This window comes from Topomyia yanbarensis, chromosome 2 (assembly GCF_030247195.1).
Source record: "Topomyia yanbarensis strain Yona2022 chromosome 2, ASM3024719v1, whole genome shotgun sequence".
NCBI classification, from domain to species: domain Eukaryota; kingdom Metazoa; phylum Arthropoda; class Insecta; order Diptera; family Culicidae; genus Topomyia; species Topomyia yanbarensis.
In genome coordinates this window covers 187605815-187626200 of record NC_080671.1, presented here as the reverse complement: position 1 = coordinate 187626200, position 20386 = coordinate 187605815, and the positions used below count along the sequence as shown (strand labels likewise).

The 20386-nt window shown below is 38.3% G+C and overlaps 1 protein-coding gene across 1 annotated transcript in view; it reads right to left on the bottom strand.

The window, feature by feature from the left end:
- Positions 1 to 15019, bottom strand: part of LOC131682431 (ralBP1-associated Eps domain-containing protein 1-like) — a 37336-nt gene extending 22317 nt beyond the window's left edge. The window contains exon 1 of the mRNA XM_058963887.1: positions 14272 to 15019. Within this exon, the coding sequence (XP_058819870.1) occupies positions 14272 to 14421 (150 nt within the window). The 5' untranslated portion in view covers positions 14422 to 15019. The remainder of the gene's footprint in view (positions 1 to 14271) is intronic.
- Between the last annotated feature and the right edge of the window lie 5367 nt (positions 15020 to 20386).

Sequence of the window (20386 nt, the reverse complement as noted above, 5' to 3'; positions counted from 1 at the left end):
GTTTTGGATGTCACATGTGGAATTTTCGAGACCAGGATCCACTTAGGGGAATTATGGTTAAAACCGACACCTTAAGCTTAACACTTTTTTTGGGTTGCCACAAAACCAATAAAATTATAATTTCTACGCAGAATTCTTCTTCAGGAAATTCTTAACAAGGCTTAATTTTGTCAGCGCTTCAAAAAAAAATTTCATTAAAAATTATTGGTTGCAAAACTTGAAAAACAAAGTGACTTTTTGAAGGCACTGCGAGTAAAACCGACACCCCGTAGGGGTAAGACCGACACCCCCTTTAATTTATTTTCTCTCCACTTTATTAAAATGCTTGTATTTAAAAAAAATGATGTATGCCTGAGTAATACAGTGTGAGTATGTGAGATAAAAATAAGTGCTTCTCGTAGCTTCATTATGTATGAAGGAGAAGAGTGTTCGAAAGCGTAGTGCTATAAACATGAGTATTTTATGACATAGGATTATTTCTTGATAAGGGTATTTCCAAATAATCCTTACGCACATCATTGCAACCATCAGTGTCATTGTATTTCGTAAGAGAAGATTTGCAAGTGTTCTATATTCTGCTAATCGGTTTCATTCACTTATAAGTGACGCACACTTCTTATTAAAACTACCTTTTCCAGCCTTGATTTTTCGAATTCTGATCATCAACGATCTACCAGGTTATACAAAAGATCATAGTCTCATTGTGATGAAGTACATCTATGACAAACCAAGAACACTAGAACTTCTGTTTGAGGAGCTTTTTGCAGAAATAGCAAAAGCTTCGATAGAATCTGATAAGCAATCATATCAATTTTTTAAAGAGGCTTATAAGAAATGAACACAATTAAAGTATTTTTGTGTATTTCTGCTATTACTATAGTGTGCTAATAGTGTAATTTAAGTGTCACAAAGATCCCCAGCCTTTTGTAATGAACCGCATGTAAACACAACCATCTTAACAGCGTGTCGGTTTTACCCTAACCAAAGGGTGTCGATTTTACCCCAGCAGCGCACTTTGTTTTAAAAGCCATTAAAATATTGAATTTCTCAAACTCGTCTTCAATGTACCCAGTTGATCATAGGAAAGGCCGATAATAATGTGGTGATTTGAAAAGCCCTTTTTCGGTTAAAACCTTAACATCTACCAACAAAATTTTACATCCAGACGAGTGTGAACACTGCTGTCGTATGTTTTGTTTATTTTTTTACCTTCGGCGAACTAACGTAAATCCAATTTGTCTTCAAATGCTCTACATAATCGTATTCAGGTATGGGAAAAATACATTCGAAATTCATTCATCTGTATTCATCTTCTGATACATCTCATGCTACCAACCGTTGTGTTTGTCTCACGAAGTAAACGCCAGGAAGTATACACTGAGCTTGTTGCAAAGCTCATTAACGATAGCAGCTGTGCGGCACTCAATTGACTCCCGTTCGTTCTAAGTCGGAGAGCCTCTCATTCTCTCAATATTTTCTAAGAATGATGTTTGGACGTGAGTGAATCAGATTGGAATATTATTGTTTTGGTTTGCGAGCCACTCGATGAGTCTAATCTTGATTCAATCATTATATCCAATCATTGAATCGTTCAATCGGTTTTCTATCCTTTGTAGAGGTAATATATGGGTAGAAGTGCAAAGGTAAAATAGCTCAAGATGCAGGATTTTTAATTTTTACATACGCAAGCTTATCGTTTAACGGCTAGCGTGACCTACAAGTTACTGACTTTATTTCGTCTGTATCATGTTGAAGTACTTTTTACTATTTCAGTAGGGGAATCGGGGGCAAGTCCGACACCCTAAGTGCAATCATTTTTCTAAAATACCACGATTCTCCAAAAATTGTATATTCTGTGCATAATGCTTGTTTAGATGGTTCTTAACAAGATATATTTTTTTCAGTGTTTCAAAAAATTGGATTCATTAAAAATTATTGGTTGCCAAAGGGAGAAAAATAACATTTTAAAAACGCTGCGGGTAAGACCGACACCCCGAAGTGGCAAGAGCGACACCCTTGTTAGCTTTCTTTTTGTCCAATTTTTCATTAAAAATGTGTTGTGTATGTGTGATAAAGTGTAATTATGTGTATATGAGTATGTGTGATGCAAATGCATGCTTTCTGGAATATCATCGCGTAGCAAGAGGAAAAGCATACGAATGTGTGGTGTGAATAAATAATGTTCAACACTTGGTTTTCTCCATTAATCTTTTCTAGCTTTATTACCGCTTGTGAATCCATTCTAAGAAGTAAGATCCGTTCTGCAAGAAGAATATATCCCCTGTTACTAAGATTCATTCACTTAGAAGTAACATACCCTTTTGTAGTGAGCTATCCGGTTCGTGTTATGATTTTTCGGAACTCTGTTGATCAACAATCCGGCAGAATAGATTAGAATGTGCGGCAAAATACTGGTAATTCTCAAAGCTTTTGTGCTGTTAAAACCTTGAAATGTTTCAACTAAAAATAACATCCAAGTGCGCATCAACTTTGCTTTCGCATATTTTGTTTATTTTGTGACGTTGGATGAATCTATATGGCATATATGTGTCTCGAAATACTCAAAATAATCGTACTAATGATATCCTGTTATTATTGTATGATTTAAAATTTGATATCTGGGAAAAGTTATGGGGTGTCGGGCTTACCCACGGTATCGGACTTGCCCCCAATTCCCCTATTCATTAAGCTGTCTATCTTTTGTGCAGTTAAAATATTATCGTTACAGTTGAAAACTGGAAAATCCTATCAGCGACAATTTGTTTCTCTTTTGTTCAATGTTAATTCACGACGTCGGGAGTAGTGTGTTCTATTGCTAAAAACAAAAGAAAATACGATTGTGTCTGGTTGGATTTTCCAGTTTTCAACTACAACCACAATATTAAACAATGGCTTTGGATATCATGACGTACATGACATTCAAGGTTATAAAGTTCAAAAATAGTGTACGAGGTGTTATAACGACCAAAGGGTAAATTTGAAAAAAAAATGCATCAAAACATCTAAAATGATCCCAACGGAACATACCTGTAAATACTATTAAATCCTAGTCAAACCAGCCACAATCAGTTTTAAATGAAGCAATGAGCCGCGATCGGTTGTTTTATTTGATTCGCAATTCTGACAGAAACCTCAAGCCAGCTTAAATTCTGAATGTGCTTTACTGGAATGAAACCAGCTTCTTCGGTAACTACCGATCGAGGTAACCCCATATAGTTTAAAAACTCTTTAATCGCGTATAAACACGCTTAATTGCTAAATTGGACAATATCTATTGACAAACTGAGTTTTATTAGATTCTGAGATGATTATGACTTTCATTGCTTTAGTTTTCGACAAATTTACTAAAAAAATCAGGTTGGACAAGGAAAAGTTTGTTTCAAATACTAATGCCCAACTAATGACTACTAAATGCCCAACTGGTGACTAAATTTGCGAAAATAACTCCTACAACATTTTTTTGTAGGATTTATCATTTTTAGACAATAGCCATTTGAAAAAAATTGGTTAAAAAAGTTTGACCCTCTCAAAAGCTTGTCTAGATCATTTTTGGAAAAAAAAAGTATGCAAAGTGGCTTTTTGTGACAAATTTCTCATGTACAGAAAGTTTCATTAAAATCTGAGAGGGTGCTGCCAACATTTGTTCGAGTTGGTGCGAAATTCGTCATATTATAAATGGATATGTCATAAAAGATGGATGAACTGACCTGACCATTAAAACGTTTCTGTTGGAAAAGCCTTTGCACTCCGTAACACAATTAAAACTACTTTTAGAAAAATACTAAAACAAGGTCGTCTAATTCTTAAGGCTAAATATCATCAATATCAAGTATATCATGTAGAGCTTTTTTTCTCGGCTTGCTTTTTTCATTGTAGGACTTATCGACTCTCCAAAACAAGGTTATTGGATGCGTGGTACGCAGTTTTTGAACACACCCTTTTATTTTTACGAGCACTACATTCATTTGCTTTCACACATAAATAACGAGCATAATCAATAACAATAAATCAAGGAGTTACCATGATTTTGCGAAAAAAAATTTGACCCTTGTGGGGGTGACTTTACGCCAATTTTAGCTCTTTAGATTTCACGTTCAATCTTGATTTTCCAAAAGTTCTTTTCAATGACTTTGGAGGTACTTGTGCCATATGTAAAACATCGAACAGTTTCAAATTTGAAGTTGCGTGATCGTAGTTCTTGAGTGTAATGTACAAAACGTTCTATTTTTGGCGTAAAGTAATCACCGATGACGGTATTTCAAAACCCACTCGTCAAACTCGTTCCAAAAACAAAGATAATTACAAAAATATTGATATCCGTCATTATCCCGACGAACTAGTTATGAAAAAAAAAGTTCAACAGACGTATTTTTGGAGTCAATACGTTTTTATGTACAACGTATCCAACACTTAAATTTATTTAGCGCAGCTCTGTCTACAAATCAATATAATCTTAACAATAGCAAAACAAACTTTAATTTCGTTTTTACTCTTAATTTACTATAATAAACAGCTGTGCTATTGCTACTACGAAGGGTGAGGAAATTAAGCTCCGTAGCGGTATAATGAATTTGTTTATATAAACATCGCGTTAGCCTTTTAAAAGAATTAATTTTAAATTTAACAATTTCTATCGCTTTCCGAATGCGACGATACTATCTCAAATCATTCCCAAAAGCGACGTCCAGTCCTTGCCTATGAAGCAATGATTATTATAGACGTCATATGTCACAGACACAGTATTCAAACTGTGCTATATTTTCATGTAATGTCCCGGCTTATAATCACCAAAAGGCTTCCGAGCCGAACAAGAAGTTTTAAGAAAAATCTAATTCCTACAGCTCTGCGTAAACGATATATACAGCGCCTCATACTTATTATTGGAATTACATACAAGGAACCCTCTCAATGAGTCAACAAATGCATTCGATGAGTGAGCGAATTTTGATTCATCCAGAATTGAAGTCCTGCCTGTTTGCTGACGTTCGGTTCGTTTCAAGTATTTTTTTAACCACTCACTTACATAGTGCGTTCGCTGACCGTTCGGAGTGCACAAACATGGTGGTTGAGAGAGGATTCATCGCATCCTCTCATGGTTCGTTGCTCCATGCTCACTATGACGATTGTGTGCGGCTGAACCAAGGATGAATGGCTATCAGATGCAATCAAACGAATGAGTGAATTTTCCCATGCCTGATCGTATTAATAATAAAGTGTCATTATGAAATGAACAAAAAATTGATTTCTAGAGAAAGTTATGGGGTGTCGGTTTTTCCCACAATTCCCCTACTTCGGTTTCGCAACAGAACCTATCGAGGGACATTCTCAGGCCTTCTTTTTTAATTTTTTAGGAACATTAGTAGATGTTCCATCAATGGGATTGGCAGAATATCGCTGTTTAGTGAGCAAGGGAGCGAAGAAATTAGTCGTGGCCGGTGGCGTAGCACTCTTTAGCATTTCTGCTCGGAGCGTTCCCTAAAAGAATGCTTCAGTTTTTCCCCGTATAATTCATATGCGGGATATGTCGACAGTTAATGCGGAGTCTTTCCACAGAAGAAAAACTTTTCATGATTCTCTCCGCATTTTCCGCATCGTGCTTTGTTTCCACAATGACTAACTCTGCGGCCCCATTGTTTGCAACGAATGCAGCTCATGTCACGCGGCACAAAAAGACGAACAGGTAGACGAGCTCCGTTCAAAAGAACAAAGTTTGGAAGAACAGTTGTTAGTTGTTCTCTTAAACTCGTCCATTTTTGTTGAACGCAATTTTTTGCATAGCATAATTTTCACAGATTGAAGTAAAGTGTTCTGGAAGGAGCCAACACAATATTTCGCAATTAAGGCTCCTCTCGGAGACTACACCATCAATCTCTGCTACATGGGCGGGTACGTAAACAAAATATGCGATATATCGATTATGTTAAATGACTTATCTTTGGTTCGGAAGTACATTATCCAGACGCCGGTCGTATTAATGTAGATAATTTGAATTGAAAAGGAGACTTATCGGCATTATTTTTGGAATCGGAGAAATATTGAAATAGACCTCCAATAAGCCTTAAACGATGTCGGTCGTCGTACCTTTTAATTAGTCAACACTATCATGCGGGTTTCGAAAAATGGTTTTATAGCAAGGAACGACAAATTAAAGCAACGAAATTTAAAAGAATGGAGTAATTGGTACTTAGTTGTGGAACATTTGTAGTATCAGTAATCATCAAATACATTTCCGCTCAGCCGTTGGTCATACAGCCTGTTAGCAAAGGGCTAACAGGTAGTATCGGAGAGTTTCCATTTTCACTTACACACCCCATATCTAAACTTTCGTCACTACGAATAGAAATCACTCCGATTCTTACTACCCACTCGGTAAAAGATTGTCCCGCCGGCCCTGAACCGAATCATATACAAATAATTTGGAATTCATTCAACTTTCACAGGCTGTATGTGGCGGTCTGACCAGATGGTTGCTTCCGGATTTATGCAGAAATTCGGTGGGAAGGGTCTTTAATGCATTTTCATTGATTTTCCAAAGTTTACCTTCAAGTCTGGCATTATCGTAAAATGTATTTGCTGTTATCGTAGATTTGAACACTATGAAATAATTTTGGAATCATATAAGCATAAGAGTTCGTCCTTGGTTGCTACATTGTGTAATCTATATTGATCCCTGTATGCTGATCAATACCTACGCCAGCCACGTCCGAATGCAGATCTTCTGGGAAAGGAAAGAAGTTACTTGGACTACCGATAGCCTATGAGGAGCATTGCTTATATTTCAATAAATCGATGACGTTAACTTTTCTATCACGCGACGAATTTTTCGTGGTTTCTATCGTGTCGGTACGGATTTTACCTCGGCGAGTAACTTTTTGGATCCCATTTAGCTCCCAGAACAACTCTGCAAATTTTTAGCTCGATCGGTGAAACTATATTTTTGCGCCCACGGTTTAAAGTTTATAAGGGATTTTGTATGGGAAAATCGTCTTTTGCAAAATAATTCTTCCAGGAGTCGCCCGTTGTTTCCTAAAAATAAATAGATGTCTGATTTTTATAGGAAATTTGTCAAGGAAACAAAGTCTAGAATACTGCGAAACGATCTGATGCTGATGCAAACAGTTATTAAGCATAAAGCGATTGGTGCCCTGAAGATTGATGAAAATTTGACTTTTCATAGCATCACTGCTGCTGACGGTCGAATTATATACAAAATTTTTAACTTTTTCTTATGTACAAAAGAAGCCTCAATTTATCCCTCAAATCTCTTACGAAGTGGCCAAACAGTGTGAAAATAAATGATTTAGACACATTAAGAGAAGATTAAAATAAAATTGCGTATAATTGGACAACCAACAGCAGTGGTGCTAGAAAAAATGAATATTTTATCAATCGTCAGACCACCAATCGGTTTCTGCTTAATAACTTTTTTCTTAAGCGTCAGATCGTTTCGTGGTTTTCGAGACATTGTTGCTTTGTTAAATTGCCTATAAAAGCCACATAACGATTTATTTTTAGGAAGTAATGGGCCGCTCGCGGAGCAATTATTTTGGGAAAGTTAATTTTCCCATACAAAATCCCATGTAAACTTTAAACAGTGGGCGCAAAAATATAGTTTCAGGGATCGAGCTAAGAATTTGCACAGTTGTTCTAGGACCCAAATGGTACCTAAAAAGTTACTCGGAGCTGGAATCTAATTTTTGTCACACTCTACTGATTATGCCAAGTAAGTAGGGGTGACCGGGGCTAGTTGGCCGAAAGGGCAGGTTGGCCGAGTGTCTTCTATGAAAAGGCTATTATGCAAATTACGACATCTATGGTGATATTGGTAGGGTATTAGGTCACCCATGTACCGACGTAATTTCAGGTTCCATTTTAAAAAATCGTTAATACCCACTCTAATGCGTGGATGACGTGAACAACCCAGGTAAAACAATGACCTTCTACGACATTCCGGGAATCGTAGCCAGTGAATTTTCACTCACATGTACACCGAACAATATTCGAGCTGATTTCGGAGAGAGATAGAAATTAGGTGTCTTCTACAAAGTTGTAGAACAGGCACGTTGCAGAAATTCTTCCGGACATCTTGATATTCTATCTTTCTTCTATGAACTGCTAGGCCCCATGCAAAACTGACTCAGACATCACTTCGCTAACAGTTTAATAACTTCTTCTAATAAAGCCGGATTGACTAGCAGTCTTCGAAAAAGTTGTAGACAATTAAATTATCTTTGTTATTTTCACTGCCACCTAGCGGCGAAAAGGTGAGCTGGTGGATTTTTTCTATGCAAATTGTCGAAAAATCCGATAGCTAGACTTGTCCGATTTGCTTAAAATTTGGAACAAGTACTCCTGATCGGACTAGGAATCGACTCAGAACGATCGAAGATGGACCAGTTAAGCAACGACTAGTTATTTATCAACAAGTGTACAGATCATCTACATATGTATTCCAACAACGCGTACGATTCCGTGAAACAGAGCAGAAATATATATTGTGTATTTCCTCAACAGAACTGTGATGATGTGCAGTACGTTCATATTGGAAATTAATTTATCGTCAGAGAACCCGAAATGTTGTCTTTCGCCATTTTCGCACAACATCCAGAAGAGGTCAAACACGTCGTATTATAATCACCAACAGCGAATCAGAAAAGCTGAACCTGGAACGTGCCCATAACTTCAATCCTACGGTCTGCCAAGAAATAAATATCCATATCGATAGAGGCACAGCCATAGTACTCCGACCGTGTCCAAAATTTTTAAGTCCCTTCATCCAACCTCGGCCTTCGGCACGAAGAGATACGTCAACTCACGGACGCCTCCTGTTATTGGTCGCCTCTTACGAGAGATAGTTTAGAATTAATTTTGGAATCATATATAGGCAATTTTCGAGCAACGAGGAAGCGGTTTTGGTCTGTTTGTGAATCCAAACGCATGTCTTCTATGTCTAAAATATTTATAAATGAAGATACCTGCCATACGACGCTCAAAGATCACCTATGAACAAGCTATCTGTACCCACGGGAAAACTTAACGACTCATTCCGGTAATTCCGGATTTAGGTTCATCGGACAAAAATTTTAAGTGAGCATTCCTGTCACGCGGTACATCAAATTACATCAACTCGCGTTGTCTATGAACAATGTTATCACATATAAGGTCATCCGAGCACACGGAAACACGATCGATTCCGCAATTCCGCTTTCAGACTATACTTTTTTGGCAAATATTTGTGTTATGCAGCACAACATCAATGTAATTTTCGAACAATGCAAGCTGTCCTATCCTGGCAGCGCTGCTCCGTCGAAATCCAATCAGACTAATTGCAATAACTTCAGTTCTGGAGCTGATCCTTGTAACTGTTAATACTCAAATGAAAGGCAATAGTCATATTTATTGGCATTACTTGTTTTTGTGAGCAAAACATGCCTCAATCAAAAGTTATAGCTATTTAAAAATGTTGTGCGTTGTTTATCGCGAAGATCTTAAGAAATTAATTTTTCATTATTATCGAGGGGTGAGTCAATGTACAAGTAACTGGCGGTAAATCACTCGGACTTTTTTTTTCTTTATATTTCATTATGTGTCTAGTCGTGTCGTTGCCTTAAGCGTTTGTATGTTAACGTGTTTGTCGCGTGTGCATGTGACTTCACATGTACAAAACTCGATTTTGTAACCATGTGGCCATTCTCATTTTTGCGTGCGTTCTAGGATGGTCATGCGGACGGTCATACTGATATTTAGTTTTCGGTGTACAATTCACATTCTGACAGTGAGTGAGTTACCCCATATCACTAGAGTTCCCCGTCATGTCGCCAAGGAACGCATTGCCCAGTGGATATGAGAGCTTTCTTTTTTTAATTGGTCCAATTGAAGGCATGGACCTAGTCTGCTGATACCAAGGATAGAAGCTTTCGGAAGTGACCGCTTCATGATCGTGCGAGAGCGAGAGTTTTTTTTTCCATACGTTTATTTGACACGGCATTTGTAAAAGCTTTTTACGCCAGTTTCTTTTTTTACATAGCACGTTACAAAAATCCTTAAGACTAATTTTAACTATACTAGTAATTTGTCTAAAACTAACACTGAAATCACTTTATTGTTTGCTTTTTTCCTTACATTACTATATTTCATAATGGTCTAGTATTTTTTGTATTTATTTACTTTTTTCTGTTATTGTCTAAATTTAAAAACTGAATATTCTAGGACACTTTAATTGGTGAATGATTAGCCTTGGATGAGAGTATGAGGAGATGAATTTAATTAAATTTTGACAGACGCTGTTTTTAGAAAATGATAGATAAGTTCCATGTATAGAGGATCGCGATACGCCAGGATGTCTCTAACAGGAACATGGATTGATCTTCCTCGGACTTGTAAAAGAGAGCGAGAGTTGTTAGGTTCACGCTTCAGACTGCGTATGAAAATATATAAGCGGTGAGACCGGGATGTTATCATGTTTGCGAGATCGCTGGATGAGAGTATGAGGAGATGAATTTAATTAAATTTTGACAGACGCTGTTTTTAGAAAATGATAGATAAGTTCCATGTATAGAGGATCGCGATACGCCAGGATGTCTCTAACAGGAACATGGATTGATCTTCCTCGGACTTGTAAAAGAGAGCGAGAGTTGTTAGGTTCACGCTTCAGACTGCGTATGAAAATATATAAGCGGTGAGACCGGGATGTTATCATGTTTGCGAGATCGCGTGTGCAGCATTTGTATGTTAACGTGTTTGTCACATGTATGTGACATCGCGTGTATAATTTCGATTCTATAATCATGTGGCGTGTATTCTTGAATGATCGCGCGCGGACCGTGAATCTGATGCTTAATTTTTAGTGTATGGTACAGAGGGTAGAAGAGAGTCAGTTTCCACATATCACGAGTTCCAGGTCATGGCGCTATGGAACGTCTAGTGAATATGAGCGTCTTTTTTTATTGGTTCAACTGAAGGCATTAGTCTAGACTACTAGGACCGAGGCTACACTTCCGCACGTGACCGTTTCATGATCGCGCGAGTGGTGAGTTAGTACTACGTTTACCTAACTACCGGGGTGTTTTATTGTTGGCAAAATCGCGGGCGTAAGTATGTGTAGATGATTGCAATTGCATGGTCACAGTTGTGACCAGGTTTGTGTTATCGCAAAAGCCACGAGCGTTTGTGCGTTTGTACGTATATGAGAACATAGAGTATAGTATTGCGATGAAGTAATAAAAGGAATCATAACATGCCGAATAAAAAAAGATGCGAACAGATTGATTAGAAGTGTATAAATTGACCGATACTATTGTGGTATACATGAGTAATGGAAAAGCAAACTGATAGTACAAAAGAAACAGATTAGAGAAGTAGAAGAAAACAAGTAACACAAGCTAGAATTCTAAGCAGAAACTATCAGACTATGTTTTTGGATTTCATTAGAGTAATGGGAAAAAAATCATCATGAGCAATTGATTGTTATTTTTTTTTTTTTTTTTTTTTTATTTCAATTATAGAGGTTTTAACCTTAAGGTCATTCGCCTCTTCGGGTTAGAAAAATCTCTTAGGAAAAATTTCTAACCCTATGTGCGGGGTCGGGACTCGAACCCAGGTGCGCTGCGTACAAGGCAATTGATTTACCATTACGCTACGCCGACTCCCTGATTGTTATTCATTCGTCACGTATTATGAGCAGAATTTCATCTGGACAAGGATCCCAGCAGAAGCTTTCCTCTAACGATTCCACCTGAATCTCGAGTATTCCACGGAAATTTTGTAACCCGTCAGGGTAACAATTTAGCACTGGGTGGAAATATACCTTTTTTTTACGGATACACTCCGTAGAGTGTATTGTTTACGTAAAATTATGCTCACCACTGTTCCATATGATCGTTCGCTTTTTACGTTAAATTTTTGTTTATATTTTTGTTTGTGAACGATTTTGTTAGATCGGATAGGTGTAGTAATTTTTGTTAAATATTTGTATATTAATAACATAAGGTTTAGTCAGTTAACCGCTCTCCTCTCGCTGCGAAAAGTGTGCGGACTATGCTGTACCATAGCGATGACAGCTATGCGGGATGTGCGTTTTTTGGTGTTGGTTGTCTGACGGAAGAAAAGGTAGAAAGTGACTGACGAACCACGGCAGTGAACAGACGCCCAAATATTCGATATTTTTTCGGGACAGTTTCCCGCCACTAGTGCCAGTAAGGTAGAGTGCGCGCGTGCGACGGCAATTTAATCCGTCGAAGAGTGCCGGCCCGTGGTTCGGGCACACGTAAACGTGGTGTCGATTCGCCATTAAGGGGTAAGCTAAACGTCAAGGAGTGTTTTCGCTACCCCGGCTAAACATTAAGGAATCGTATCACCGACCGTTCTCACTGTGGAGCATCAGTCGAACGAGCCTAGCTCTCCTCCACAGTTAATCGCCAAGGAAAACGAAGCAGGGCGGACAAAGGTTCCCCCTGGGAAGTGCACTGCGATGACTTCTGGGATTCCTTGCGGGGAGCAAGTGAATCCGGTGATTTGTCACCAACGTCGCTAGGGAGGTTCCAACTAAGGAGCCAAGCTCACCTCCCTAGCTAATTGTCAAGGACCGCTGCCGGAACAGCCAACGACCAAAGGAGAACGCGGCCGTTGTTGTCCCGGCCGGTCGGAGGAAACCGCCCGCCTTTCCGCCAGCAGCAGCAGATCACCAGCAGCAGCAGTTGAGGGAGTAGCGGAGAATAAAAGTCGGTAAATTTAATAATTTATTTTGTTTGTTTACTTTTTTTTGTTGTGTTACGAAATCCGAAAATTCCGGTAGGAGCACCTAGGGCGCCCTGAAAGGAAGGGTCCACCGGGCAATTAAGAACCCGAGTAGTGGGCAAGCCCCTACTTACAATTTTAAAAAGAATCCTGAATATGAATGGTTTGCAGTATTCATATCAGGGAGATAGGAAAATTTCGAAAGTAGTCCAGTAAAACTTTCCAGGGATTTAAGATCCAATCTCATTCCCTCCCTCGATTGGTACGGACCTAGATGTCAAACTTCGTGAACAAATGGTCAAAATGATACCATAAAATTATAGGCTTAGCTTTGATCCACACAATGCGGACAAATTAAGGATACAATAATCTCAGCACTAAATCTAATAAAACTCATATGTACTAGTAATACGATAAAAATAGGTTACGATTCAGGCATGCTAAAATTGTATTCATTGATTTTCAAGAATATGGAACTTACAGTAGGACGGTTTGATTGTTCCATTTGCTTTTATTCTTAACTTCTTGAAAATGAGCAGTTCAGTTCCTGATAAGACGAAACAGGGCACAAGAAAAAATCAACTTTGGAACAAATCATTTTTTCATAGAAATGTTAAATTTCGGTGTTTAGAATTAATCTCGTCAGTAGCTAACACCAATTTGAGGCCAGTTATATGATAAATAAATACTAACGCAAACATTGGCGCCACCTTTGTATATATTAGTTGGACAGAATCGTTTGGAATGATTCTGTCTTTTTAAGCGTATCCACAGGATTAACAGGTGGAGCATATTTACGTGTTTTCCGGAGCATTAAATCACTCAACGAAGCGAATTTCAGGACAGTTTGGAAAATTCATGTACTCAGCAAGGTGCTTAAATTTTCTTGTTATCCGTGATCAAAGTTTGCATAATGATAAGCAGCAGAGTCCCATCCAAAATTTGACAGAGTCAGGGCCGATTTCTTCATCCTCGCTTAACTTTTAAACCAAGTTCACCAGTACGTTTAAACTTGGCTTATATCCCGTCCGCCTGTTGAATTAGTAAGAAGTATAAAATAGGAAACCGATCATACATTACCATATGTTTTGACTATGACCGATTAAGATCCATCTCAAACATTGGGTAATGTATGATCGATTTCTATTTGATAATTCTCATAACATTGACAGGCATAAAACAAACCATAATATGATTCCATACATAGTATAAAAATTAAAATTACAAACCATAATATTTTAATTTTAAAAGAAAATTTAAGGGCGTGATATTAAATTCAAAGTATCCATAGACGAGTGGCCCTTTGTGTTTTTAATTAATATGTACTGCCCATAATCGCAAGCTAGTTCCATGTCCCACAGAATTCCCTGTTTACATGGGGCTGACTTACGATTTTAGGCAATGTAGTACGTCCCACAAGTATGGCAACACTGCACTATTGGATGCAATCAACATTAAAAATACGTGCCAGAGCCCAGAAGTAATATTCAAATGAGAAGCTTGATGTACATTAACTGCAATATGCGTCATATTTACCTTATTGATAACTTCGTTGGAAAGATTAGCGGAACGGAAGAGCGACGTTGCTTTCAATGCAGGAATCTTGCCACTACCGTCCGAAGACTCACTGCAAATCTTGAACAGGTCATTGTAGTATCGCAACTCTGCCTCTGATAGCTCATCCATTTTCTTCTAATCCCAAATACGGAATTTAAGATGTACGGGGCTCCTTTTTAATTGTGTTCACACAGTAAACTTTTGCACCTAATATCCAGACCTTCAGGGCAGAAGTTTTCTATGTTCACTAGTTTTTTTCACTTCTGCCTCCGCAGTGCGTATGCCACCCAAATAAAAGACTCGCTCTTTTTTCGAGGCTGCAGCTCTTCTCAGCTGTTCCGGACGACAATCAAATCACGGTAAAAAACCACTCTTTACACTAGTTGCAATGTACGGCTTGGTTCCTGTTAACACTATTTTTAGCACAATAATTCGCTTTCCTACTACTGTATGAATAGTTTCCTAAAACACCAAAAGCCTGACTGCACTAAAATAGTATGAAAATTCACTCTCCTCAATAACCCACCATATTTTTGTCTCTTGCACCGCTATTAACCAGGTATACACTACGAACGATCACCATGCATTTTATTAGCTTTCTGTCAGCCGCAGTGGACCGATTAGTTAGTAGAAATAGTATCAAAAAAACTACTATACTTTTGAATATCCGAAGAAACTAACACGAAATACTACAGACATGTCGACTGATAATCTGCTGCTGATGATGTGAAGCTTGACAGTTCATTTGACAATTCTATGTATCCCAATGTCCCTCCTATAAACAAAGTGTGGACATCAGAAAATGGCTATGCGAAAGTGTTATTAAGGTGGCAATTCCATCAAATGTTTGGAAACTGGTGGGAGAATTTCGTTCTTTCCCGTTTATAGTGTCTGAAGAGCACTAGGTATAGAGCAAAAAAACTTTGAACAGCTATAACTTTTGGTAAATGTAATTCCGGGCGATTTAAATATTGATTGGCCCAGCAATCGAAATTCGAATCAATTGAAGTAATTGGCTGAGTTCTTTACAACCCTCCCGCAACTTGACGTTTAGCCTAAGTTGCTTGAAACCACCGTGTTTCGAATGATGTCGCCACCATAGAACGCCGTCCATTAATTGCGATACTGTAAATTTCTATGCGAGAAAATAATTTCGTGACGTCTTTTACGAACTTGTTTTCTTTATTTACATTCGGAAGAGATAATCAAGATGATCATTTCAAAACAGCGTAATAATTTAAGATAAATACAAACAATTTAAGGATTACAGATTGTGCCGAATGTAAAATATAAAATGCATGATTTGATTTCATTTCTAGTGTGAACTTTTTCCTCTCCCATTGCCCTTGAAATATCTTTCGCATATGACAATTCTCGAAAGTTTGTCGTTAATCTTTAAATACATTTAGCTATGTGATTATCATTTTTCACTTCGCATTTAACAAAGGTTTGACTTCGACTGTTTATTTCTGAAGGTAGAGCATCTAACTGATAGGTGCTGCGACATGTACGGTGCAAAGGTTTCCACGAAATTCAGAAGTGATGACAGTTCATTTTTTATCGGAGAGGGAGCAAAACAGTCCAGTATCATTGTGTGTGTCTTTTACATTGCAATACAAATATTACTACCTAACATCTTAAGACTAAATAAAGGTGCTCACTAACTAGTATAAGCGCCGCTTCTTTGTGTGCTGATGATTCCAAAAAATCATGAATCATTTAAAAATAATGCATCGGAACAAAGATGCATTTTTATAACAAAACAGCACCAAACGCCCAAAAAGTCTTCAAAAATGAATTATCGAAATTAAAAAAAATTGAACAAGACAATTTTCACTGTGAACAAGTTTACGCTTTTTTTAGAAATTGTTCTTGAATAAAAATTGATCCGCCATTTTAGACCCACAGACCCAAATAAAGTGGTTTCAACGATTTGTATAGGAGCTGTCAAGTTGTTCCCCCTCTGGTTCTTTAACTCCATCATGCCGGGTATTATTTATGAACAACGCTATTAAGGGGGTCTTCTACTCGCGAGGCCTAAAATTGAGCACTTTTTTGGGAACAAAATGCTGATTCAGTGCTTCAACACTTGTAAATTTTACGATTTTTGTTTTTCTTTCAAAAATCAAAGCCCTCGCTGAAACAGCACTGATGAATTCCTCTATTTTTTCATCATCTCTATCACTTCCGCATGTTAATTGCTGAAACTTGAATTGGGTCATTAAATGAGAGAAAAAGTCGTTTTTTATTACTTACATCGATAAAGCTGATTTTCGTGATTGCAACAATGTTTTTTTCCAACTCAGGAAACGTGAAAATAATATTAAAATTTAAAATAAAGAAATATGTTGACAGTCTGGATTTGACACTATAGGAAGGATTTGACATATCGAATTTCACGACAAATGCTGCCCTGTCAGAAAAATTAAGGCATGTTTTCTCGATTTTCCCGCAGGGTTATTTTTATTTGACATAAACACCATTCATTGCATATAGTTTTTTTTTTTCATTTTGGGTGTTGTCCTGATATGCCAAATGTAAACAACCGCAGTTTTCATATGTATGGTTGCCAAGTTTACATAAGATTTATTTTAAAAAACAAAAAAATCGTTTTTACGTATCACAACGAATTTTTTTTTTTTTGAAATAATGTAATATTATGTATACTGGACCTAAAATTTATCGAATGGAACAAAACTATATATAGCTTAATGACCCAATTCTGCTAAAAAATAAACAGATTCAAACTAGGGGCAGATCACTCTAAGAATGTATTCAGCTTTTTGTTGGTGGCTGCGTTCTCAAATGCGCACCCAGCATGCCTATTTAAATATAGCTCTCGTGTCAAACAATAAAAATAATTTTTTTATTGATATTCGTGCGTTTGTTATTAGAAGCCTTTTCTCGTTGTGATCATCATTTGCGTAGAAGAGGGAATGTTGCTAAACTGTTTTGAAAAACATATAGCGAATCCAAATGTCAACACGTTGTATTGTGGACGGATTTGGATTCAGTTTGTGGAAAGGTCAAAACCGGATTTCCTTTTCTACTGGCCACTCTGCGCGTGAGAAATTTCGGCAAGCGCGGGGACTCGAAACTAAACATGAATCCCCGAAATGTGAACAATTACTACATGTGTTGTAAACATTTTCATAAAGGTATGTTTCCGATCGAAAACATTAAATTTTCATTTCTAGTGAATATCCCCTTTCTAGGAAAGTCTGCTGCACCACATGTAATGCGACACCTAGACTGGATCCTTACCCTGCAAATGGTCCAAGATGACGATTATGATGGTGGTTAACAACATTTATCGTAAATTGATATGAAGTTGTTCATTACAGTATTTTTTATTTATCGAATAATTTATATTGCTACCTTAAATATATACTACCCAAACTAAAACCATTTGATTGTAATTTCCACCCTTCTCCTATTTAATCATTCCAAATTTCGTCTTCGAAAGCATGATTCAGAGGGTCGAGCTTCCGATGCCGAGGCCCGAGCTTCAGATCGGTCTGTACATGTTTATAAGTATTTATGTGACTTAAAAGGTCACATCGTTTTCACGGAGATAACTACCCTGAGTTATGTTTAGAACATAACCTGGAACTAGCCATCGACTTCGGAGTACACCGTGCAATTGCTGGCTGTGTGCAATCGAGGAAAATGCTGGCGGCTCAACATCGAACAAGCTGGAAGCCTACATTCGATCATGATCATCAATATCGACTGGGCCCGAGCTGTTCGCTCAGTGCTTTGGGCAAAGTTATGACAAACGGTTCAGGTTTAAATATCGACACTTACAGCAGTTTTCATATAACCAGAAATACGATTATGAATTATGAATAATTGGTCAGTGTTTAAATTGATTCGCGAAGTAGTGAAAAAGGTAATTATAAGCAAACGCACCAACAACCGAATCAAAATTGACGCTTATTGTTTAACACAAGAAAAGTTTTAAACAGGGCCTGCTAGGATTGATAAAATTGACACTGGACGAACGACTTGTCAAAATGGGGTGCGCATTTGAGAACGCAGCCACCAACAAAAAGCTGAATAACAAATTTGCATTAAATTGAAAAAAATGCATTTAATTTCCATTTTTGCATCAGCTTTGCACTGCCTCGCCAAAAAGTTTGTTTAACAAGCGTCCTACGCTGATCCACTTCGTTCGACGTTTTGTTAAATGTAGGGCTAGTTTTTCTGTAGGGTTTTGACGTCTTACACGCAACGCAAACAACATTGCACGCAACGCAAAATACATTATGAATTTCTATTTCGATGGAAATAAATGCATTTAATTTCGCTGATTTTTAAAAATGCATCACAAGTGATCTGCCCCTAGGATTCAAAGCAATCCAGCTTTTTACGTGCCATAATGGCGGTCTAAATTGTTTAGTTCGTAATACGTTTGTTTTCCCTTTTTGACAATATTCGTTTACACTATCTTGCAGTGCTGCGAAAATTCAAAATCAGTTACCTATTTCTGCTTGTATTTACCGAAACCAACATTCAGATTCATCGCCTCCCTCATTCATTAACTTTCCAACTGACTGAAATTTGATGCAGAATCGAATGCTTGGGTGCAGAGGAAACATTAATTCCTTCATCAACCAAATCATTCATTTGTTATTATGTGGACAGTTTGAAGACAGAAGTTGGCATCTTCTACATTTTCGAGCATAAGTGAACTGCGTAATCTATGTCTTGTGCACTTTTGCTCAATAATCCCTCTCAGAGCTAGCATAGAAATAAAATTCAGTTTGCTTATGAAACCGAACATATTCGACCCTGTATACGCTTTGTCGGGAGAACGAATGACGAGGGAAACGAACCAAACATTTCATTCATCGCCATCGGGCATGAATTGAATTTCGCTTTCTTTCAAGCTCACGCAGGGATGTCAATTTTTTTAGCTCTTGACAGCAAAACCTAGTTGAGGATGTCGGGCGTTCGTTGAATAGACATCCAACGCATTGGACTGACGTAGGATGACTTCCTCTTACTGGGAGGTCGACGTAAACAACTATTGTCAATAAAAGGACTATTGACATATTACACCATTATGGCACGTAGAAAGCTGGATAGTACAAGCTACATTAATGTTGAGCTGTTTCGACATTCTAACTTGGAGGTAAAGAATTGTTTACACATGCAAATAGACTAAGTTTTTTTCAAACGTTTGAATATTCAAGCCAATTGGATGAGATCGTGGATAAGACAATCTCACTCATAGTAGTAACACATACCAAGCGGCTTGTCCACTTTGAATGTTTGCTTTTTTGTTTTTTTTGCGGGCTGATAGGACTGCAGCTTATAGCTTAGGGGATCTCGGTCCGTCCAGCGAGACAAAATTTGCAAAATTGCATCGTGTGATACCGTGCGGTAGGCAGATATCACTCTGAGGCACATCACGCGGTAGGTGCTCTCCAGTTTGTGTAGGTAACTGGTTACCCTCAGTGCTCTTGACCATGACGGGCCGCCGTACCTGAGGATAGATACGGCAACGCTTACCAGTAACCTACGTCTACTGGCGCACACCTTTGAGCTGTTGGACATCATCCTCGATAGAACCGCAACAGCAATCGACGCTCTCTTGCATGTATAGTCGACATGGCTGCCGAAGGTCAGCTTGTCGTCTATAATGACTCCGAGAGACTTCAGAGTTCGCTGTGAAGTGATCGCGACTTCTCCCACATGGATAGCCGCATGTTGTGCCGACTTGCGGTTGTTGACGATAACTACCTCCTTCTTATGATGAGCGAGCTCCAGGCCTCTCGCGCTCATCCATTCCTCCACCGTGCTGATCGCGTGTTCTGCGGTTAGTTCTACCTCAGGGATTGACTCCCCGTAGACCTCCAAGGTTACGTCGTCGCAAAGCCGACGATCTTGACCCCAGGAGGGAACTTCAGTCTCAGAACTCCGTCATACATGAGGTTCCATAGCACCGGGCCTAGGATCGAGCCCTGCGGGACTCCGGCGGTAATCGGAACCCTTTCCTGACCGGCATTGGTCTCGTATAGCAGTACGCGGTTCTGGAAGTAACTTTCCAGGATCCGGTACAGACCCACCGGTAGGCTAAGCCGGTGTA